At 37.9% G+C, this 22,437-nt stretch overlaps 1 protein-coding gene across 2 annotated transcripts in view; it reads right to left on the bottom strand.

Annotated features, from left to right (window-relative positions):
* Window positions 1-22,437, bottom strand: part of COBL (cordon-bleu WH2 repeat protein) — a 351,447-nt gene that overhangs the window by 27,760 nt on the left and 301,250 nt on the right. For both annotated transcript variants that reach the window (XM_044671172.1, XM_044671249.1), the window contains 2 exons: window positions 5,339-5,433; window positions 276-2,191 (listed from right to left, as the gene is read on the bottom strand). In XM_044671172.1, coding sequence (XP_044527107.1) covers window positions 276-2,191; window positions 5,339-5,433 — 2,011 coding nt within the window. The remainder of the gene's footprint in view (window positions 1-275; window positions 2,192-5,338; window positions 5,434-22,437) is intronic.

Below are 22,437 nucleotides of genomic sequence, written 5' to 3'. Positions count from 1 at the left end.
GTGGATTGAGGGCTAAGCAAACCTGAGCCCACCAGTCTCACAACCTTTTAGTACTCTAAAAAACTCTAAAACTCCAAGTTGTAGAGAAGGTGTCCACCTGCATTGGTAGAAGGAGTTACCCTATCCAGGAGTTCTCTGCATCAATGAAATGACAGATATGGTCCCTCCCCTATAGCAGCAGCAGGTGTAAGATTTAATCTTGACACGTAGAGCTGACATACCACCCCCTCTCCATAGCTCGTGCCCCCTCCACCCAGACCAAGCCTTTCCTTTACCTTTCTGAGTTTTTCCTTTCCTCCAGCTGTCTGAATGGCTTCCATCAAAGCACTGTGCAGGGAAGTGTCTTTGGGTGCTGGTTTCTGGACAACTGGTTTGAATTTCTTTTTGGGCCCAAATACAGTGGCCTGTAGAGGATTCTCTAGTTCATTGTCATGAGCAGATGAGGCATTGGATTTGTCTTCCCTTTTCGAAACACCTTGATCGTTTGCACCTGAAGCATTCTGGTCACTGCTGTTGACACAGGGCCATTTTGTGGAGCTCAGAGCACTGCCACTGGAGGTTTGGAATCCTGGCGACCTCGTAGAGAGAGAAGAGTTTGCATTGTCTGTCTTGCATTTTGGGTCGCAGACAGAACTGGTCTTTTGGTTGTAGTTCTGCTTTCCATTGTAACCACAAACAACTTCTACAGAATAATCCATTTTGGGGGAAGATGTGGTAAGTGGTCCACTAATGCTGTGTTTGTAGCTCTCTGTAGAATTGTCCTGAGCGTGAGGCTTGATATTTGCTTCTCTGTTTTCCATCCCAGAAGAGGCTCCAATGGTGGTTTTAGTTGGTTGTTTTCCATGGCCAACCCAACAGTCAGAGAATGACCTTTTGGGATCATTTTTAGCTGATTTTGTTGTTAGATGTGCGCTATTTAATAGAGTCTCCTTCTCCAGAGGAGGTGCCAAATCTTGTCTAAGGTTCCGGCTTTCCCATCTGCTCTGCTCTTTCTCACTCTTGCCAAGGGAGCTAGTGTTGGCTCGAGGAGTTTCCATCCGTTTTGCAATCGCAGAGGCAACGTATTGGCTTGATGTTCTTCTCTGAGGTTTAAGGAAAGAGAGGCCTTCTCCTGTAGGGTTAGCTGGTGTGGCAACTGGTGCTTTTGCCTGAGTTGTGCTGGTGACTGCTGTAGCAGGTGGCTTGTTTCTGTCCAGCTCAGAGTTGTTTTCATCAACTTTGAGGGTAGCTGGTTGTGATAGTTTTAGTTTTGGGTCCAAGAATTCTGGTTCTGCTTTAAGTTTAGTTTCTTTATGGTGTTGTTTTAATGGCAGAGTAGATGTAGTTCTTTTAGAGGGATAGTCTACAGGCCCCTCAGGATGTCTCTCTATGGAATTGGACCTCCAGAATTCCTTTACTTTCCTAATGGGAAGTGTCTCCATTTCGTCAACAGAGGGTGTTGAGGTGTTTTTCTTCCCATCAACATGTGGGCTAATTAGATTGCCTAATTCATCTATCTTAATGGCACCAGTTGAGAGGGATACTCCTCTATCATAACATTTCATCTCTGATTTTGGAGGAACAATTTTATAGGTTGTGAGGCCAGCTTTGGGTCCTACTGGGTTTTGGCCTCGGTAATACCATGATGATGGCACTATGAGATCATTTTTATCATTGGTTTGCTTTTCCATCATCAGTTCTGAAATCATTTTTTTAGTCAGGTGTGATCTTTCGATGCCATTTGACTCATGACCCTGATTGTTATCTTCTTTCGAATAGAAGTCACTTATTTGAGGTTTAGGAGTAGAAGAAGCCACCTTGGGCTTCAGTTCACTTTTGCTGTTGTTGGATGGTACCAAGTCCTTTTCTTTATTCATTTCAGATGAAGTAACATGAGATTCAAACATATTCTCCCTCTTTTTCACAAGAACATGGCTGGTTTTTACCTTGTAGGATTGGTCATACATGGGGCTCTCGGTCATGTAGGTTGTTTTGCTAGTCACATATTCCATATCAAAAGAACCTGCATTGTTGTTTTTATTGATGAAAGTCCCCAGATCAACAGGATCATCTAAGACTTCCCCAATAAATGTCACTGGAATCGTGTAAGCATCATCTTTAGACACTATGACCTCTCGTCCATGGGAATTGGGTACACCGTTTGTGGAGTCCATGAAAGAGCTGGTGTCCCTTTCATAACCACCTTCCATTTCTGAAAAAAAAAAAACATACAGAGAAAAAAAAAATCTCTCAATTGTCCCCAATTGTATAGTTCCCATGCCAATTCTTTAGTGTAATCATAGCCATGACCTGGGTTTCCCTTTGGTTACGTTTGTATAAGATATTTACATACATTCTACAAGTCATTCCAGTTTACAATCTACATATATCCTGGGCCAGATTCTCATATTACGTAATGGATGGAGAACTGTTTGCAAGTTTATGAAGTTTCCAGGTGAGGTGCTTAGTTATAACAACATTCTGCCATTGTTTTTACAGTTAAAAAATAGCCTTCTAAATCTGAACCCTTTGTTTAAACAGCTTTAGAGCATCAACATTCAAAGTTCATTTTAGGTTAATTTTGACCTCCAAGTTCCTCATATGATATCAGAAGCAAAGCAAGACAAAACATCAGAGTGCTTGCTCCAACTATCATGTATTTTTTTTAAACCCTTAACTTCTGTGTATTGGCTCCTAGGTGGAAGAGTGGTAAGGGTGGGCGATGGGGGGGGGTCAAGTGACTTGCCCAGGGTCACACAGCTGGGAAGTATCTGAGGCTGGATTTGAACCCGGACCTCCCGTCTCTAGGCCTGACTCTTAGTCCACTGAGCTACCCAGCTGCCCCCTAAAATATAAGTTTTAATGGTATAAATAAAAAGCAGGCTGCTGCTGCTGGGAAGTAGTGGCATCTCCCTCATTAGGGATCTTTAAGCAAAACTGGATGTTATATAAGGAATTCCTGTTTGGAAACACATTGTACTAGATGGTTCTTGAGATCTTTTTCCAGTTCTTGGCACGATGTTTATTCATTAGTAGTGCCACTGTCACTCAAATATCCTTTTAGTCTTTTATCCTAATTCAATATCTGTCTCCTGCAAAATCCCACTAAAATGTCATTTTCTAGGAGGGCTTTCCTGATTAGTCCCCATCATACTCAATACCGAGTTTCACTCACTTAGCAAGAATTTCTGGAATTTATATTACATATGCAAACCATGCTGACCATTGGCAGGAGCAACTAAATAAGGCAAACATGCCATCAATGATCTCACAATCTAGCAGAGAGTAGAGTGGGGGTAGGGGGTGACGTATACAGTTAAAAGAGAGTATAATAAAAGAATAAAGGGAGTGAGAATGGGAGATAAAGTAATGCTTAAGGAAGAGAAAATCATCTGAACTGCATCTTGAAGGATGAGTAAGTTTTTATGACATAAATAAACATGGAAGTAGAAAAGTGAGAGACGGTCTGTGAATGCTGGAGGTGATGCAGTTGGTAGACAGCATGCTAGATCTGGAGTCAGGAAGACCTAGGTTCAAGTTTCACATTAGAAATTTTACTAGCTTTATGACTATAAGCATGGCACTCAATCTCACTTAACCTCAGTTTCCCTATCCGTAAGATGTAGATGTTGGATTAGATGGTTTCTGAGGTCCTTTTCTCCATCGATGATCCTGTGACCCTAAGTCACATAGCCTCTCTTGACTCTCAGGATTTCAGTCAACACTCCAAGACTCTAAGTTATCTATGGGCTGTGGTTGGTGCTGATGGAGAGTTCCCACACGGATAAAATCAGAGGCCCTGGACATTGAAAGATGTGTTTGGGGGATGCTGAGTATTTGCGCCACATTACTTTGTACTTATTTGTATGTTATGTGATATGTATGTACTTTGTTTTTCAGTTGGATTATAAGTGCCATGAAAATACTTGGCACTCCCTGGCTGTGTCCACACACAAGATGGCAAAATGATTATATAACTGTTCCCAATTGTACTTTTCAGTTAAATCAATCAGTCATGGTAAGTCTACATGGCACATGATTGGCAAAGATTTTATGTCTCAGTCCCTCAGAATGGGCTGCAGGGAGACAGACCACGGTTGACTGGTTTGACTCAAAGTTATGGTTGAAACAGTCCTGCAGCTCTTAAGTTGCCACAAATAGAGACAGGTTGGGTTTCTTACCCCTCAATGACATTCTATATGGTCTTCTGCCCATATTAGCTGCTCTGTGAATTTTATTGCCTGATAAAGTAGAATAAGAAGAAGTCATACATACGTACAATACTCTGAAGTTTGATTATTCTGAATATAAATGAACAAAGTTCCTCATTGACTCATTTTATAAATTTCTCAGTCTTTGCTTATTCTTTTTTATAACCTTCCCTGATCTGTTTGTTTCAAAACTATTTTTATTGTTCACTTTGTTGAATTAAATTCTCTTCCCTGAAGTCTACCCTTAAGGTAGGCAGAATCATCTCCTCACCTCCATTACCAGCTTTGGAACTTTGTTGGCTTTTTCATGTATAGAAGGGCTGATGGAAATCATATCTCTAATCCCTAAGGCGCTAACATTCAATGTAATGATTTCACTTGTCTTTGTCTTTAAGAACCAATAATCGACTATACAGATTTTACTTTTTGAGGTTATGTTTTAGACATCAGAAAGATATATCAATCTTACCTTGGAAATCATAAAAAAGAGATTTAAGTTGCATTCTTACACACTGACTCCTAAAAACAGACTTTCCTAGAAAAGATAGCTAATTTATCCTAGTCAAATTATGAAGAAATTCTTTTAAGGAATATAAATTGAATTATCAATCCAAAGAATAAGAGATCAGCAAATACACACACACACACACTATTTTATTTTCCAATTTCTTGGTCTCTATAATATACTGTGGAGTCATATAAATAAAGGATAATATGCACATATTATATACATATGTACTTATATGTCTATGAAATATGTCATGGTGGAGTGGATAGAGAGCTGGCCTTGGAGCCGGAAGATCTAAGTTCAAGATATGACTCTATGCTTCTAGGCAAATGACTTAACTGCTCTGGTCTAGGCAACTCTCTAAGACTATAACTTGTGGAAAGGTTGTATTTGGAATTGATAGGGAAGTGGCTTCCCCAGAGAGCTCCCTACCATGAAGAAATCACAGGTCTAGAGACACACCTGATGTCTCTCTCAAAACCTGATGTATGTATATCTCTTTATGCGAATATACATATATGTACATACAAATATCATACATCTACATGCATACACATGTGTGAATGCATATCTATCCACCCACCTTTGAAATTTATAGTTTCATAAATCTATTAAAATTGGGACTTGGGGATAGAGTTACCTTCAAGATCTTCATCAAATTCTGCCAGTGTCTTCTGGAGCTGTCCATTAATAAAGATGTCATCATCATCCTTTGCTGTAACTGCTCTTTTATTTCTGGGAAAGAATAAAGAGAAATAAACAGGTTTAGTCTCTTTTTAATTTTTTTTATCCCATTTTGAGAGACAGAATGGAGTAGTACCTGGAAGAGCCAGTATCAGAGTGAGAAAGACCAAGGTTTTGAGTCCTGCCTTTGAGACATATTGGCTGTGTGATCCTGGGAAAGTCATTTTACCACTAGGTACTCCAGGCAAATCTCTAAGATTATATATAATCTGCAAATACTTCTGATCTACATTAGTGAAAGTGGTTTCTACACATAAGAGTTCTCTATACCCAAGAAAACACAGGTCTGGACCAAAATTAAAAAAAAATCATCCATCTTGGCAAACACACAGGAAAGATTCTAATTCCAAGCACAAATGGCCATCCTGCCCTTCTACCCACCTCCATTTATGGATTCTCCAGTTGATTAAATGCATCAATCCAGGATATGGACATAAAGGGTTAATAAAATCTATGTCACATAGAAATAGCTCTCATTCACTCTGGAGTCAGCAAGTCTGAGGTTTAATTCTGATATACAAAGAAAACTTAATGTGCAAATAGGATTTGTTTGCACATCCGTGTCATTCTAAAGCAATCACCGACAAATGGTGTACAAATACATAAATCTGACAATAAAACATTCAGGCATATGGAGCACAAAACTATTGGATGGGCAAGGATACACTATGAAAACTTCAGAATTAGTTTGTTTGAGTAGAGAGGTAAAGCTTGGAACTGGAGTCCAGGATCCTGACTACTTTTCCAATTGAGGATCCCCCTCACACTGCAGCCTAGATCAGCACAGAATCCTAGCTGAAGGAAATTGCATGCCCTTTTAAGAACAGGGATGTCTCTTACTCTCATTCATCTTCATTAATTGTCTAATTTGTTAGGGACATCACGCAAAGTATCAGAGATAAAGGGGCAGCTAGTCAGCCAACACACATTTATTAAGTCCATAATATGTTCCAGGCACCCTGTAAGTGCTATAGCTACAAATAAACAAAAACACACAGCCTTTACCCTCAAGAAACTCCCATTTTAATCAGTAAGACAACATGAGTAGGGGGCAGCTAGGTGAAACAATGCAGAGAGTGCTGGAATGGAGTTGGGAAGATTCATCTTCCTGAGTTCAAATCTAGCCTTAGTCACTTAACTAGATATGTGAAATTGGGCAAGTCATTTACCCTTTCTTACCTCAGTTTCCTAATCTGTAAAATGAGCTGGAGAAGAAATTAGCAAACTACTCCAGTATTTTTGCCATGAAAACTCCAGGTGGGGTCATGAAGAGTTGGACATGATGGAAACAACTGAACAACAACAGCAACAACATATACAATAATTTGAAATTCATTTCAGAGGCAATGCAGAAAGGTGGGGGGAGTGGACTAGGAAAATCTTTATGCAGAGGATAGGAACGGAATTTAGTATTAAAGGAAATCAGGGAAGCCAGTTAGCAGAGTTGAGGAAGGAAATTGCAGGCATAGATGTCAGCCAGAGAAAAGGCACCATGTCAGGAGCTAGAGGCTCCTGTGTGAAGGACACCAAAAAGGTTGGTGTAGCTCCATGCTAGAGTTCATGGAAGGAAGGAAAATGTCAGATGCCTGGAAAGACAGGAAGGTTATGGAAAGTTTTATGTGATAAACAGATAATTTTATATTTGATTCTGGAGAACTCAGGAGCCACTGGAGCATTTGAACAGAAGGATAACATGGTCAGATCAATGTTTTAAGAAAAAGTACTTTGGCAACTGATCAGAGGATGGATTGAGGTGGGAGAGAGAGACTTCAAGATATGGAGACAAAGACAAAAAATTCAACAATGTGTTCCCTGAAGAAGCTTATATTTGGGGCAACTCTTCCCTATTTTGGGGGTTCTTTACATAGTTTCTTTTTAGCCTTCTCTCCAGTTCTAGGCTGTTTATATTGGGCAGATGACTCATGGTGCCATGTCCCATAACATTCAGAGGCGAGCTTCAGTGGCCTTGCATCTAATAATCGTATAATCCATAGTACTGAATGTTTCCCTGTAATTAAGATTTATGGAAATCATTAAGGTTCACCTTACAAATAGGGAGCTCACTCTTGGGAAGCTTGTTACTGGGAGTTGTGCCCAGCACAGTTTTATCCAGATTTGAGGAAAGACATAGTATCAATAATTTTTCCTCTCTCAAGACTCCTAATAAGGAGGTTTTGGACTCAAGAAGCCGAATGAGACACATGCTTTTGGATACTGCCAAGGCAAGAGTTTGCTTTGCTTGACTATGCATATTTGTACAATGGTTTTTTTTCTTTTTTGTTCAATTGTGGGGGTAGGAGGAAGGTGGAAGGAGAGAAAACAAATTATACTTAATTGATAAAAATAAAATATGTTTAAAAAATCCTCCTAATAAGGACAGAGACTATTTATAAACACACAGCCTTCCTCCGGATCAGTGTGATCACATGAATTGTTTCATAGAGGCAACAGAAAGATTAGTAAGACAAAAAGCTCATAGATTTTTGGTCATGAAGTCTTTTGTAAGAAGCATTTTAAGTAGGGTCTCTGCTGCTTTCACTCTGTGCCACCAATTTGAAGATGTTTCCAAAGTACTTAATGTCCTAGATCCAGCGAAGTCTAAAGAAATTTTTGTTGCTGGCAAAAGTGAACATCAGTCTCCACTGATGTGAATCCACCTCAGATTAGGATGTGTCCATTATACTTTCCACATTCTTTCTTTCAATCATGTAGTTTTCAGTTTGATCAATTGTTCTTTACTAAGTGCTCAGTTTTTGGAGCCCTCTAGCAACTTTCCAATTTGCCTCTTGCCAAAGCCTTGGGTTCTTTTTATTCACACTTCTGGGAATTCAAGGTGTGGCCAAGAGGAGGTCACTGTAACTCTCCAGACTTCCTCTAACATCTATCACATGAGAAGGTTGCTTACCTTTCAAGTGAATCTCTAAGAATGATTCTAACACCCCCACTATCAAAGTCCAAGAAATCTACAGGAATGCTGTGTACATTTGCAGATTTGTATTATAAACTACACATTTTGTAAAGAAGAAATGATGTGAAAATTATTTTTTAAAAGCAGTGAGTTTTTGATTTGGGTCTGAAGACTGCTCAAATGTATTTCTTAGGTTGATCTTCCTTTCCTCCCTACTCTCATGGCTGCCATGAGGAATCAGATAACCTCTTTTTATGTTATTTTGAATTTTTATGTTTAATGTTAAAAAATGAAGAAAGTAATGGAAAATGGAAAATGAAAATACTTATTTTGAATGTCCCTAATTAGTTATGTAGTCTTTGGCAAGTCATTTCATTTCTTTGAGGTCTTGGTTTCCTCATTTTTTTAAAAAAACCCTTAACTTTCTGTCTTAGAATCAGTACTGTGTTTCCAAAGCAGAAGAGTAGTAATGGCTAAGCAATGGGGATTAAGTGACTTGCCCAGGGTCACACAGCTAGCATGTGTTTGAGGCCAGATTTGAACCCAAGATCTCCCATCTTTGGGCTTGGCTCTCAATCCGATTTGCGCCCCCCCTCAATTTCCTCATTTGTAAAATGGAGAATGTTGACCTTGATGACCTGGAAAATTTATTATAATTATCACATTCTACAAAAACCAAAGGCCAAAGACTTATGAAGCATCTGAGGGCTTATTTAAAACAAAAAATGAATAGAGGGAACAGAGCTGTATTTTCCATTAGAATGTAAACTCTTTGAGGGCAGAGGGGATTTTTGCTTTTTCTTTGTCTCTCTAGGGCAGTGATTCCCAAAGTGGGTGCTACCGCCCCCTAGTGGGTGTTGCAGCGATCCAGGGAAGTGGTGATGGCCACAGGTGCAGTTATCTTTCCTATTAATTGTTATTAAAATTAAAAAAATTAATTTTCAGGGGGCTAAGTAATATTTTTTCTGGAAAGGGGGCCAAAAAAGTTTGGGAACCACTGCTCTAGGGTTTTTAGCTCAGTAGATGGCAGAGAGTAAGGGTTAAATGAATGCTTGTGAAACATTTGTTTTAGATTAGAGTTTTGATGCCACCTAGCTCCCAGGGAGGAATTCCTTTGGTTAATGGTTTAGAAAACTGCTAAGTGTCCTTGTGGATACAGTGCTGGGCCCAGAATCAAGAAGACCTGAATTCAAATCAGGTCTTAGACACTTACTAGCTATGTGAACCTGGATAAGTCATTTAACCCTATTTGCCTTAACCAAATGGAGAAGGAAATGGCCCACCACATTAGTATCTCTACTAAGAAAATTCCATAGAGGGTACTGGCATGCTACAGTCCATGGGGTCACGAAGAGTTGTACACAACTGAAAAATTAAACAACAACAATACACCTTAGCCTCTACTCTAGAAATTCTAGACTTAAGAGAGTTGCCAATTCTAGAAACTCCTTGGCTTATCCTTCATAATTTTGAACATGGTCACATCGAGATCATATAAGTATAAAACTGGAATAGCTTGCTTTTCAGAGATTTCTGCCTTTGTGCTTGACAATAAGAAGTTACATGACTTGTTCAGATTAACAGGTTTTATGTATCACGAGGCAGGATTTGATCTCAGATCTTCCTGGTCATTCATTTTTCTATCCATGACGACATATTGCTTCTCAGGGAATCTCTCTTTCTCTCTCTCTCTCTCTCTCTCTCTCTCTCTCTCTCTCTCTCTCTCTCTCTCCNATGAAGGTCTTTGAAACTAGAGAAATTTATATTTGATACAGGAGGTAATATAGGGAGCTGATGAAGTTTTCTGAATTCAGGTAAGGGGATAATATAATCAAACCTGTATTTTAGGTATCACTAAATGTCACTACTCTTCTTTTCTTAATAGATGAAGTAGCACCTCTAAGTTTCTGTGAACCCAATTTATCATGTCAATAAAGTCTTATTCTTCACACTATCTAGTTCAGCCTTCTTAAGGAAAATCTCTAAATATTTACTTTTTGCTTTATTAGTTTCAAGGTTAGAGCTTCCAATTTGTTAATTGTCTTCACTTTATCATCTGCATGGCATTCTTTCAAAGTTCTGCCTCCTGACATGGATGCATGGATGAGTTTCCTTCTCTCTCTCTCTCTCTCTCTCTCTCTCTCTCTCTCTCTCTCTCTCTCTCTCTCTCTCTCTGATACACACACATATTTGAAGTTATCATTTCATTTCATTTCATTTCATATTTTTTCAATCCCTTACTTTCTGCCCAAGAATCAATACTAAATATCTGTTACAAGGCAGAAGAAAGGCGAGACACTTGGGTTAATTAACTTACTCAGGGTCACGCAGTTAGGAAGTGTCTGCAATCACATTTGAACCCAGGACCTCCTATGTCCAAGCCTGGCTCTCTATCACTGAGCCATCTGATTGCCCCTCACTTCATTTCATACTACAAGCTTGATGTAGTGAGGTACAGTTAGTTACTCAGCATCTACACCAAATTTATTGATCCTTAGTCCTGGAAAAGACCAAGCTGGATGAGAATAGAGAACGAATTTTAGCTTAGATTCTCTTGGTTCCATTTTCTGATAATGATGCTAACATTAAAGTCAGTTTCTTTTCTTTTCACCCACCTTTCTGGACCCAAATATGATTTTTGGACTGAAAATATAAGGCTCCAGACATTTCGTTATGGCTCTAAGAGGTTAAAGTTTTTGTTAAGCAGGGAATGCAAATTTGAGGAGTCAGCTGTAACCCAGGGTAAGATTATCTTAGCTTCAGAGGTCTACCACATCCCAGTCCACTCAATGGTAATTTGAATGGAAAACTAGTGACATCAAAAAAGAGGAGATTAATGGGTATGCCTTTGTAGCTCTCTCTTGCTTAGTTGGAAAAGTGATGCTTCCCTGAAGACCCTGGTAGAAATCCCTGAAGGCTCTCTGAAGCTGGTCCATCTTGGATATGACTCATTTTGCTTTCCAAAGTCAACCAGCTGGGATATAATGAATGAGATTCATCAAGTTCTGGCTCTTCTCTCCTAAACACTTCTTTACCCTCTCCTTCTTCCATTTCTCCCTCTTTTGACCTTCCTTCATACTCTTTACCAAGAGATAAAACTTGTAGACTTTTTCTTTTATTAATTTTTTTGGTCAGTATTCTCTATGTCCCTCTTTTCCTGGGAACTCTATAAAAGAGGTGAAGTGGTAAGAAAGATAAGGCAAAATCAAGGCCTGGATAAAATACACTATACAACAGGGGTCGGCAACATATGGCTCTTTCTGCAGGAGCCATAAAGTCAATTTTTTTTCAGGCGCTGTTACAGGAGCGCACACCGTGAGCACTGTAGGGCTCTCACGAAATTACATTTTAAAAAATGTGGCGTTTATGGTTTTCATGGCCAAAAAGGTTGCCAACCCCTGCTATACAACTATTAGCTATTTTTTCCCTTTTCTTATTGCCAACTAAACCAAGCCATGCGCCAACCCTGGGCTGCTCTCTCTGCCTTCCCCATTCCTGCTCATGCCCTCACCTGGAATCCTCCCTCAGGTCCTTGCTTGCTGTGTGACCCTGGACAACCACTAAGTTCTGTCTCTGTTCTTTCATCTGTAAAATAATGATAGTAACAGTGTCTACCTTCAAAGAATTGTGAGGATGGAATGAGCTGATTTATATAAAGTGTGCTGGATTTGCTAGATGCCCAGCAAATATTAACTATTTTATCATTATCATGATTGTTATTATTTTTGGATTAAAAGAAGAAGGCTTATCTGGCTTGGGCTTAGCAACAGAGTCGCTAAGGATATGAATGTGAAGATTTTTGTCACTAGGTTGAAGAGTTAGCCAATTTTAGGTTGGGCCAGACAACAGTCTTGTAGCAGAAGTAAATAGAAGCTTAATATTTTTCCCTCAAAAATTCTTCCACCCCAAACCTAGAGACATGTTTCTTGTTGATGGTTTTCCTTTGGCTTAAGCCCAAGAAAAACATGAAACAATTCTGAGATCAGGTTGTGCGTGCTGGATAAACATTACCAATGGCATTTTCTCACACAGAGTGTGAGATTCTGTAAAGAGCAAGATAACCTTTGGGCCACTTGTGTCATAAAACCTGAGGTGCTCAAAGGACAAGAGCTGGTAATTCTGAAGCCGAAGCCTGAGAAAGAAAGTCGACCTCCATCCCAGGTCTCCCTTGCCCTTTGGGGGATTTGTCCAACAGAGAAGACTAGAGGTCCAAGGATCGCCCAGTGCTAGGGTTTTGTGCTTCACTAAGCTCAGGCCACCGTGGCTCATTAGGTCTCAGTAATAATGTACCCCGCTGGAGACAAAACTAGTCATTAGGGCAGCTTGGAGGCTCAGTGGATAGAGAGCTGGTCCTGGTTTCAAATATGGCCTCTGATACTTTCTAGCTGCTTGGAATCAAAAGTTAGTATTGATTCTAAGATAGAAGGTAAGGGTTAAAAAAAAGTTTAAGCAATAGTTATGTTTATGTATGTTTTTTATGTATGAGTTTATTAAGTGAAAGAAGTAGCTTTCAATTTTGAAATTTTTGGTTCATTTTGAATTGTTTTTTTAAACTAAGTATTAAAATATTGGAAAAAAGGGAGAAGGTTTGCAAAAAGCAGAGGCTTGCGTTTGTAATCCAGGTTATCATGATAATTGGTGCTATTTCTCTCAGAGGTAAAAAGAAATTCCTTAGGGATTCAAGCAATGACCCTATCAATGAAACTAGGATGGGGAGATAGAAGTAAGAGTCTAAGTATTCTAAAAAAAAAAAAAAGATCGGAAGTTATTTTTTTTTTTTTGGAAAAAAACAAAATATAACATTTTCAAAATGAAAGTTATATAATTTAACAGTGCAAAAATGAAATATCTATAGCATTTGGCTAATTACCACCATCATTTATTTGATTTTAAAATCATTTCCTTAATTTAAAAGGGTTGAGGGTTCTATTACATGACTAAATATGTGATTACTTTCTTAAAACTAGAACTGGGATCTACCCTTGGACATTAAGAGCATTAAGAGGAAGACTATGGATTTATTGTATTTTTTTTCCAGGCCTTGATTTTGCCTCATATTTCCTACCGCTTTACCTCTTTTATAGGGTGCCCAGGAAAAGATGGTCATGTAGAATACTGGTAAAAAATTTTATAAAGGAAGATACTACAAGTTTATGTTTTGGCCTCTATTTTCATAGAGTACTGTTTTGGGATTTCTCCTTTGCTCCCGTTGCATTTCAATTCATTGAATATTTATTTGTGGAGGTCTCATAAAGAAACAAATTTGCTCAGAATCATCCCAGGTACATGAGAACACTATCTAGAGAAGTTAAAAACTTCAGTGGATAGCTATAGTCCTGGAGTCAGGAAGACCTGTGCTCAAATTAGGCTTCAGACACTTACGAACCATGCATTCAAGTAATTTAACCTGTCTGCTTCAGCTTTCTCAACTGTAAAATGGGGTTAATAATAGCACCTACCTATAAGGGTTGTTGTGATTTGTGAAGTGGCTGAGCTTAGTAAATCAATACTTGTTTCATTTCTTTCATTACCTAGATTTTTAAGTCTTATATACACAAAGAAATGAGCTATTATATTATGAGGGACACCATCATTTTGAAATTCAGGGTTTCAGAAGATCAGTAGACTCTGTTGTTCAACCAATTATAAAAACAAAAATGGTTTTGAAGGCAGAGCTTGGGTTGGAATCTTAGTTCCATTATACACACATGCACAGAGTTCTGAAAGTTGGTACAGTTTTAAGATCCAATAGTTTATACAAGTAGAATATAAATATTTTTGTGATACTAAAAGAAGCTAAATTGATTTCTAGAATTATAGATTTAAGGATATTAGAGAATAGCTAGTCTAAATTCCCTCATTTTACAAAATCAGATCTGAAGCCCACGGGGCTAAATAACTCACTCAAAATCACACAGGATCACACAAATAACGAGACTTGGGATTCAAATGAGAATCAAATGACATAATATAAGTAAACTCATTTTTAAACTTTAAAATGCAATATGTGGGCTATAATTATCATCATCATCATCATTTCTTTTTGGAACTTGGACTTCAGTCCTATTTAATTTCTCCATATTACCCCCCCCCCCCCCGTACTGATTTGTGGTGTGGGTCTCTCTGTGAGAACATTCTTCCAGGCTCAGCAATTGTCTTCTTATTTAGATTTTATATTCTGGTAATTTTCACATCTATGAACTTAGTTGGGAATCTTTGAACTTTCAAGCTCATTAGATAAAATCACATTCCTCCCTTTGGCAGGCCTACTTCAAGGGTTAGCTTCTAACAAGCTGTGTGGTCCGTGATATGAGAGCACTGAGGGTCTAGAGCTTGAGTTCTTAACCTGGGGTTCAAGCATAGACTTCGGGGGGAGGGGTCCTTAAACTTGGGTGGGAAAAATGATATCTTTATTTTTACTAATCTCTAACCAAAATCTAGCCTTTCCTTCAATTACAAATTATAAACCAAAAACATTATTGGGATAAGGGATGCAATAGGGCTTCCTCATGCTGCCAAAGGGATTCATGACATTAAAAAAAGGCAAGAACCACTGGTCTATCTGTAAAGAAACTCTATAATTAGTTATAGATTTGTGGGTCTTAGATTTTAAAAGTAAAGGCATTTTTAACAAATTAAATAATTTAAGTGCCAAGGAACAAGAACAATCCTGGCTGAGTCAAAGTTTGGATATAACTTAAAAATTATCCTCCCTGAAGTATTAACATTTTAAATTTCTCAGAGTTTGTATGATAGCTATGTGGATCATTATATGGAACCAACAATGATATAGATGCGATTGATTAGTGGCAGCTTTCTGGGTGGATCCTTCCTGAAGATGCTCTCAGTCCTACCTGTGCTCAGTCCCAGACTCTGGATTAAGTTATGGGATCATATGCTTTAGAAGGCAAAGGAACCTTAGCAATCTCTGGGATTTGGGGGCCATGGCTAAAGGATAAACACCGAGTTCAGTAAATTTAACTTATTTTACAATGAATAATTCCTTGGATTCTAGCAATCACACCTCAATAACCAACAAACCTTTTCTAGCTGATGACATTGTTACTAAAAAGCACTTATTCTTAGTCACATGTGATGATTAATGTTCTTTATAGTTTTAAAAATGGAAACTTTGGTCTGAATAGCCTTGGGCAAAGTACAATGTTATCATTAATGAAACAATCAGAGCTGTAATAATGAATAAAACATCTAAAATAAACAGCATCAAAAAAAGAGCTTAATTCTGCCACTTGCTATCGTTAAGCTGGAAAAAGGTAGGCTTTTCATTAGGGTCAAAGTTGCTTTCTTGGTTATAGGAGGTGGCGATTTCTGAAAACCAAGATTCTTCCAGGAAAACACTCTGGTTTTGGGAAATGTGTAAATCTGGGGACCATCTCACTTAAGTGTCTTTATTGATCTTGATATTTATGAGGGTGCAGAGAGGAGAGTCATAGATCATCTCCCAAGAAACCAGACCCTCAACCAGACATACTTCACAGATGAGGATCGATATAGATGAGTGTCAGTTTTATGAATTACATTTAGGAAGTAGGGTATGTCTCAAATGTGCTAGAGAAGCAATTGAGAGGATAACAAAAAAAGTAGAAATATACCAAAGTTGAAAACTAAGAGAAGGAAGTCATCCATCAGGGTCTACCTGGCCAGTGACCTAGCTTTCTTCCCCTATCCTCTCAACCTAAACCAGATAATTAGTTCCTTACAGTTCCGCCCTTCACACCCTCATCTGTCAATCAATTGGCATTTAATGAGCACCTACTATGTGCTGGGTACTGTGCCAAGCACTGCTGATACAAAGAAAGGCAAAAAATAATCTCTATTAAATTTAATGGAAGAGATAATTTGCAAACAACTATGCATGTGTATGTGAATATCTGCATACACACACAATAAATTGGGGGTCATCTCAATTCTCTTAGAGGGCTGGGAAAGTCTTCTTGCAAGAAAGATTTTTATTAAAGTTAGTTGAGACCTAGGGGCAGCTGGGTAGCTCAGTGGATTGAGAGCCAGGCCTAGAGACTGGAGATCCTGGGTTCAAATCTGGCCTCAGACACTTCCCAGCTGTGTGATCCTGGGCAAGTCACTTAACTCCCATTGCCTAGCCTTAACACTCTTCTGCCTTGGAGCCAATACATAGTATTGACTCCAAGATGGAAGGTAAGGGTTTAATTAAAAAAAAAAGTTAGTTGAGACTTGAAAGGACTCAGGCAAGACAGAAGATGGGATGGAGGAGGGTTATGTGTTTCATCTGACAGGGATTTCATATTTTGATTACTGGTTATACCTGGTGATTTCTGGTACAACTTGAATAATCAGTCAGAAAGATCGCCCTGCCGCAGTCTGCCACCCTTTAGAGGCAGTGTAGAGCAGTGGACAGAGTGTTGCATTTGGAAGTCAAAAGCCCTGAATTTGAATTCTGCCTTTGACAATTACTTGCCATATAAGCTCGGTCATTTTACCTCTCTTTTCCTCACTTTCCTCATTTATAAAACAAGGATAATAATACTTGTGGTATCTATCTCTCAGGGACGTGATGAGGGTCAAATGAGACAATATCTATTAAGGATCTAGCAAACTTTAAAGTATTAGACATATGAGATTTTAAAAAATTATAACAGTTTTATTTAGATTCATAAAATTTAAATAAAATTCATTGCAGATTGCAGATGCTATGATTTTTTTCATTACTGTTAACATTATCAGTCTTCCCATTTAATCTATAAGTGCTCCTTGTTGGGCTAACAATATGTTATGGAGATCAATCTAACACATTGGAAAAGCTCAAATACTAAGAACTTGAATTTTTCCTACAAGATTTCACTATTAATGAAATCTAGGACTTAAGGACCAAGTGGCATTGAACTGACTGCTGCACGTCAGCCACACTTTTGTTCACTGTTTTTAAAAGAATAGGCAGATATTGAGAACTTGATCAAAGCAAAAATTCTATCTGGCTGCAACAAGTAGACAAAGCCAATCCAGGAAGCAGGATGTAGAGAAGAGGCCAGTGACTACACTGACACCTGGGTCACACTATGAAGCAGTCTCAGTGGAAAGAGTAAGAAACAATAGATAAGCATCTAATTTGTTAAAAGTAAGAGTCTTCCAGGAAGACCCACTATGTGACCTCTCAGGAATTTCCTGTCTCTGACACTAACTGGTGACCTTGGACAATTTATTTCCTCTCTTTTGGCTGCATTTTCTTCATCTGTGGAAATAAAAAGGGGACAGGGAGGGGACAGTTTACATTAGCTGATATCTGTGATTCTGACTGTAACAAATGGTAGGAATTTCTTTTTTGTTTTGTTTTGTTTTATTTTTCCTGAGAATGGAGCACCTATAAATTAATCTTATTCTCTCCAATTACTGGCTTCAAAAAAATCTACTATAACCTGGGAAATATGGATAGTTTTTCGGATTCTGAAAGAAATTTAAAAAATAAAAAAAACCTGTTGGTTTAATTGGCATATAATGTAGGTCCTTATGATTCTGATGTGACTTTCAAACTTTTGATGCTTAGAATATAAACTGACAAAAGTCAAGAAGCACCTTCAAAGCTAGACCAGATACATTTTTGTCTTTGTATTCTCCAGAGCAAAAAAAAAAAAGACTACATTTAAGAAATGCTAAATATGTAACCAGGGGAAAATATTCAAAATAAAAATTAAAAAAAGAAAAAAAGAAAGAAATGCTTGCTGACTAGTGAAAAGGGTCTTTCCCAAAACAAGAATCAAATACAGCCCCCTATTTTATACCTGAAGATTGTAATGATTTGAAAGTTTATGTTAAAAACTCATAGATTGGATTCAGATTGTATTTGCTTAAGCTATCAAATCAGAAACTTTTGGGGGCAGAGACCTTTCTTGTGAAAGTGGATCACAAAATATATACTATATAAATGGAAAAGAACAACCATACATCAGAGATTAAAAATAAATGCCACAAAATTATCAAGATTAAGCCAGACTAGAATGAAGAGACATGATAGGAACACTTCCAATGCACCCCACAGTGGAGATGTGAGGGCCAGAAGTGTTACACACTGTTTATGTTTTTGGATTTTTTCAATGTACTGAAAGGTTTTGCTGATTTCCCCCCTCTTAACAACACTATTTATCATATTTGAAGAATCTTTGGAAGGGGAAGAGAGAGAGATACTTGGGATGACTATGATGATATAAGAAACAGAAGATATGAAAATGTCTTAAAAAAGAAAGTGGGTCACCAACCCTAGAATTGGCAATACCATATTGTTTAAAAAATGCTAGTAATTAATAGAAATTCTAAGAAGTCTAGGTAGGGGCTTTTAGCTATCAGGAAAACAGAGAAAAGGGACAATCCATTTTCTGGTTGACCCCTTTAGGTAACACAAAATAACACAAAACATAGAACTTTGGTCTATGAAGTTTTCTGATGACTGGTGAAACTGACTTTAAGTACAAAGTTAGTAGAGATTAAAACCAATTGGGAAGTCTTCTCTGCTTTTTTCTATCAAGATACTGATTGTATGGAATCTTTGCTTCCACTTGGCACTCTCTTCATTGACAGAATACTATGGTTTTGATCATTTGTCCCACACGTTTTTCTATATACATCTATAGCTATTTGCTCATGGAAACCAGTTGCCATTGCTTTAACATCATAGAACTGGCTTCCTCTCTTTGACCAACATGTAATCAAAAAGCTATATGCAGAAATGCTTACTTAAAGATCTCAGTAATAGTCTAATTTTGTTTCTTGATGCTTCTTTATGAAATTTCTTTGAAATTAATTCACTTCCTCTTCCTTTATAGGTTTCAGAATCTTTGACTTCTTTCTGTGTTCAAATGAGGGATTATCTCCTCCCCATCACCTTTCCTATCTCTAGTGGGAAGGACATCTTTTTGTCCTGAGAGTACTCTGGATCACTTTGTGGTGATCAGTCTCTACATGATATCCTCCATATATCTACCTGTTTTTTCTATTTCCTTCTGTAGAGGATAAGCACCTTGAAAGCATGGGCAACAATATTTTCTCTCTTTACACAGTAAATAAAAAGCAGTTTGGTAAAACGGGTTAAAATTTGGCTTTGGAGAATAAGATCTGGGGACTTAAGTCCTATTTCTGACACATTCAGAATATGTAGTCTTGGATAAGTCTCTTCTAAATGTTCCAGGCAACTCTCAATGAATTAATCTGTATGGATGAAAGAGATTTCCTCACTGGGACTCTACCCTGAAGAATTCAGAGACTATAAAAACAAACAAATCTCTGTCTTCACCTCAAAATCCCAGGAGCTTGCACTAGTAGACAGACAATGAATATGTCCTGAGCTGAATGAATAACTTTGGTGCTTTCTAATATTTTATTTATGAATAGCAACAACAGCTCAAGATAGGATAGCACTTTAAAATGAAGAGAACTCTTTCTTTGCAACAATTTTATGAGAAAGTTAGTGGCTAGAAATATTAATTTCACTTTACAAATGAAGAAATGGATGCTCGTACAGGTCAAGTTACTTACCTAAGATCACACAACTAGCAAGAAGCAAAGCTGAGATTCACCCCTGTGCCTTATGTCTCCAAAGCCATTCCACTTTCCACTACAATCATATCAAACCTTCTTTGCCATGGAATATCCCCTCTGCTTGGCATTTTCCTAAATTTGGTTGAGGAGCTAAAGTTCCTGGGATCTTTTCCCCTAATCAATAATAATTGGATGATCTAGTTTTTTTTTAAAACAGAATAGTCTGACATTCAAAGTTTACTCATTTTCCCACACCATCTAGAAAACAGGAAGGTGTCTATTTCTGGCTTCTTTTGCCAGGTCCCTGAGATCTGGACATTCTGTTGTTTATTTCAGAAGTCTAGATAAGGACCACTTGGACTACATGTTCCAAATCCTGACTATCATCTCTTGGTCTCAAACTATAAAGGAAATTTCTAGTCATATTCAGCTCTTACACAACTGAAAAAGGAAAATTTATTATGATAGGCTTGTCCTCTGGAATCATGTGCGATCTTGAGGTCTCCATCTCTTTCTAGTTAATAATAACAGCTAGCATTTCTATGGTACTCTAAAATTTTCAAAGCCCTTTACAAATATCTCATTTTTATCTGGACAACAATCCTGGGAAGTTGCTATTATCACCTCCATTTTACAGATGAGAAAGCCGAAGCAGGCAAAGCTCTGTTAAGTGACTTGCCCAGGTTTACAAAACTCTTCAGTATATGAGGTTGGATTTAAACTCAGGTTTCCCTGACTTCAGGTCTAATGCTCTATCCTCTGTACCATCAGCTCATAGCGAGCAAAGTCTCATTGCCAAGTAGCCTGCTGAGTACCAAATTTTTTGGTCATAACCCACAAAGTCATTCTCTATGGTTATGGGAGAGGTGCAAACAACAATGATGGAATATCCAGCTAATGAAACTGCAAGTTCTTTTAAGACTGAATTACTAATGTAGCAAAAATGGAAATATGACATTAGAAAATAGGAGCTGATACTTTCCACAGAATACTCAGAAATCCCTAATATTTAATGATCCAAGAAGTGAAGGGAAATACAGAATGCAAAAGACAAAAAGAAAGAAACAAGAGGGGAGCCCAAAGGGAAAAGATGAGTAGAAAAAAGGAGGATAGTGTGAGAAGACTAAAAGAGGAGATGAAAAACTTCAGTGTGTAGGAAAAAGGCAGGGAAAGGAGAAAATAATTTATAAATATAGACGTAGTCCATTAGCCATTAACTAAACGTAGGGATTTGTGATTTTGAAGGGAACTAGAGTCATTCTGAAGTTTTCTTTTATTAAAAAAAGGAAATTAATCTATTGTGCTAATATATGAAAATATATGCAAAACAGCTATCAGTCTGGGATAGCAACACCTGAAAGTAAATGGACTCTTCCAATTACAGACCAATAATTCTGTCACAAGAACAGTTTTATAGAAACCAGGAAGCATAAATATTTTTCCTAATTAAATCTTTGTCCAACATTTATTAGTCTACATCTTTAGCATTCCACAATACAACTAAAATATTGTCTATCCAGTGACACACTGACTAAAGAATCCTCTAGGAAAGAAATATCTTTAATCACAAAGTTGCATCCTATTAAAAACAAAAACTCTACACACTCTCCTCTTTATATTGTATGAAGACATACAGAGTACATGATATAATTCAATACACTGTTGTTTGCTGCATTCTTTGAACATGTAAGTTGGAAAATGACCGACACGTGTTAGGAGAGTAAATTTCTTTAAGCAACTAGATCTAAATTAATTTTTATATCCTCTAGCTTTAAAAGCCAAGAACTGAGGTGGAGAAGAGTTAAATGAAAGAAAAACTTAACAAGAAGAGGAGGGTCCCCTCAGAGCCCTCCACTTCCCAGGAAAATGGGAGGACTCCCCAAGATTAGCCAGCCAGTAAGTGGTAGACTTCAGTTTCTGCTTCCTTCCCAAGTCTTCTGACTCTTGTTTGGCCCAGGACTCTTTTAGTTCATCTTAATCAATATTTATTAAGTAGTAGCTGAATATAAGGTTCTGTGCCATGGACTAGGTATAAAAGAAAGCTAAAAGAAAACTATCTCTTCCCTTGAGGAGTTGGCATGCTACTGGGGGAAACAACATAGGCACATATGCACATGCAATAAAAGGAAAATTGAGGGACAGGGCACGGACAGCTGTCAGACCAGTCAAAGCTTCACGAAGGAGATGGCCCATGACCTGACCTGGACTCCAAGAGGTGGAGGTGGAGATATGTATTCCAAATATAAAGGGAGGGCGATGGCTTGAATGAATACATGGAGGTATGGCTAAATGAGTGGTGGCACATGATTGTGATGAAATAATACTATGCTGTAAGAAATAACGAGCAAGTTAATTTTAGAAAAAACGTGGAGAAACCTACATGAAATTATGAAGAGAGAAATTATATATAGCAACAGAAATGTTGTTTGAGGAATGGCTTGTATTTGTCCACCTCCAGAGAAACAGTTGATAAACAGAAATAAGTGAGACATATTTCTTTCTTTCTTTCTTTCTTTCTTTCTTTCTTTCTTTCTTTCTTTCTTTCTTTCTTTCTTTCTTTCTTT

The sequence above is a fragment of the Gracilinanus agilis genome, chromosome 1, assembly GCF_016433145.1.
Source record: "Gracilinanus agilis isolate LMUSP501 chromosome 1, AgileGrace, whole genome shotgun sequence".
Lineage (NCBI taxonomy): Eukaryota > Metazoa > Chordata > Mammalia > Didelphimorphia > Didelphidae > Gracilinanus > Gracilinanus agilis.
The sequence above is the reverse complement of the archived record's forward strand: the minus strand, read 5'-3'. Positions and strand labels throughout refer to the sequence as shown.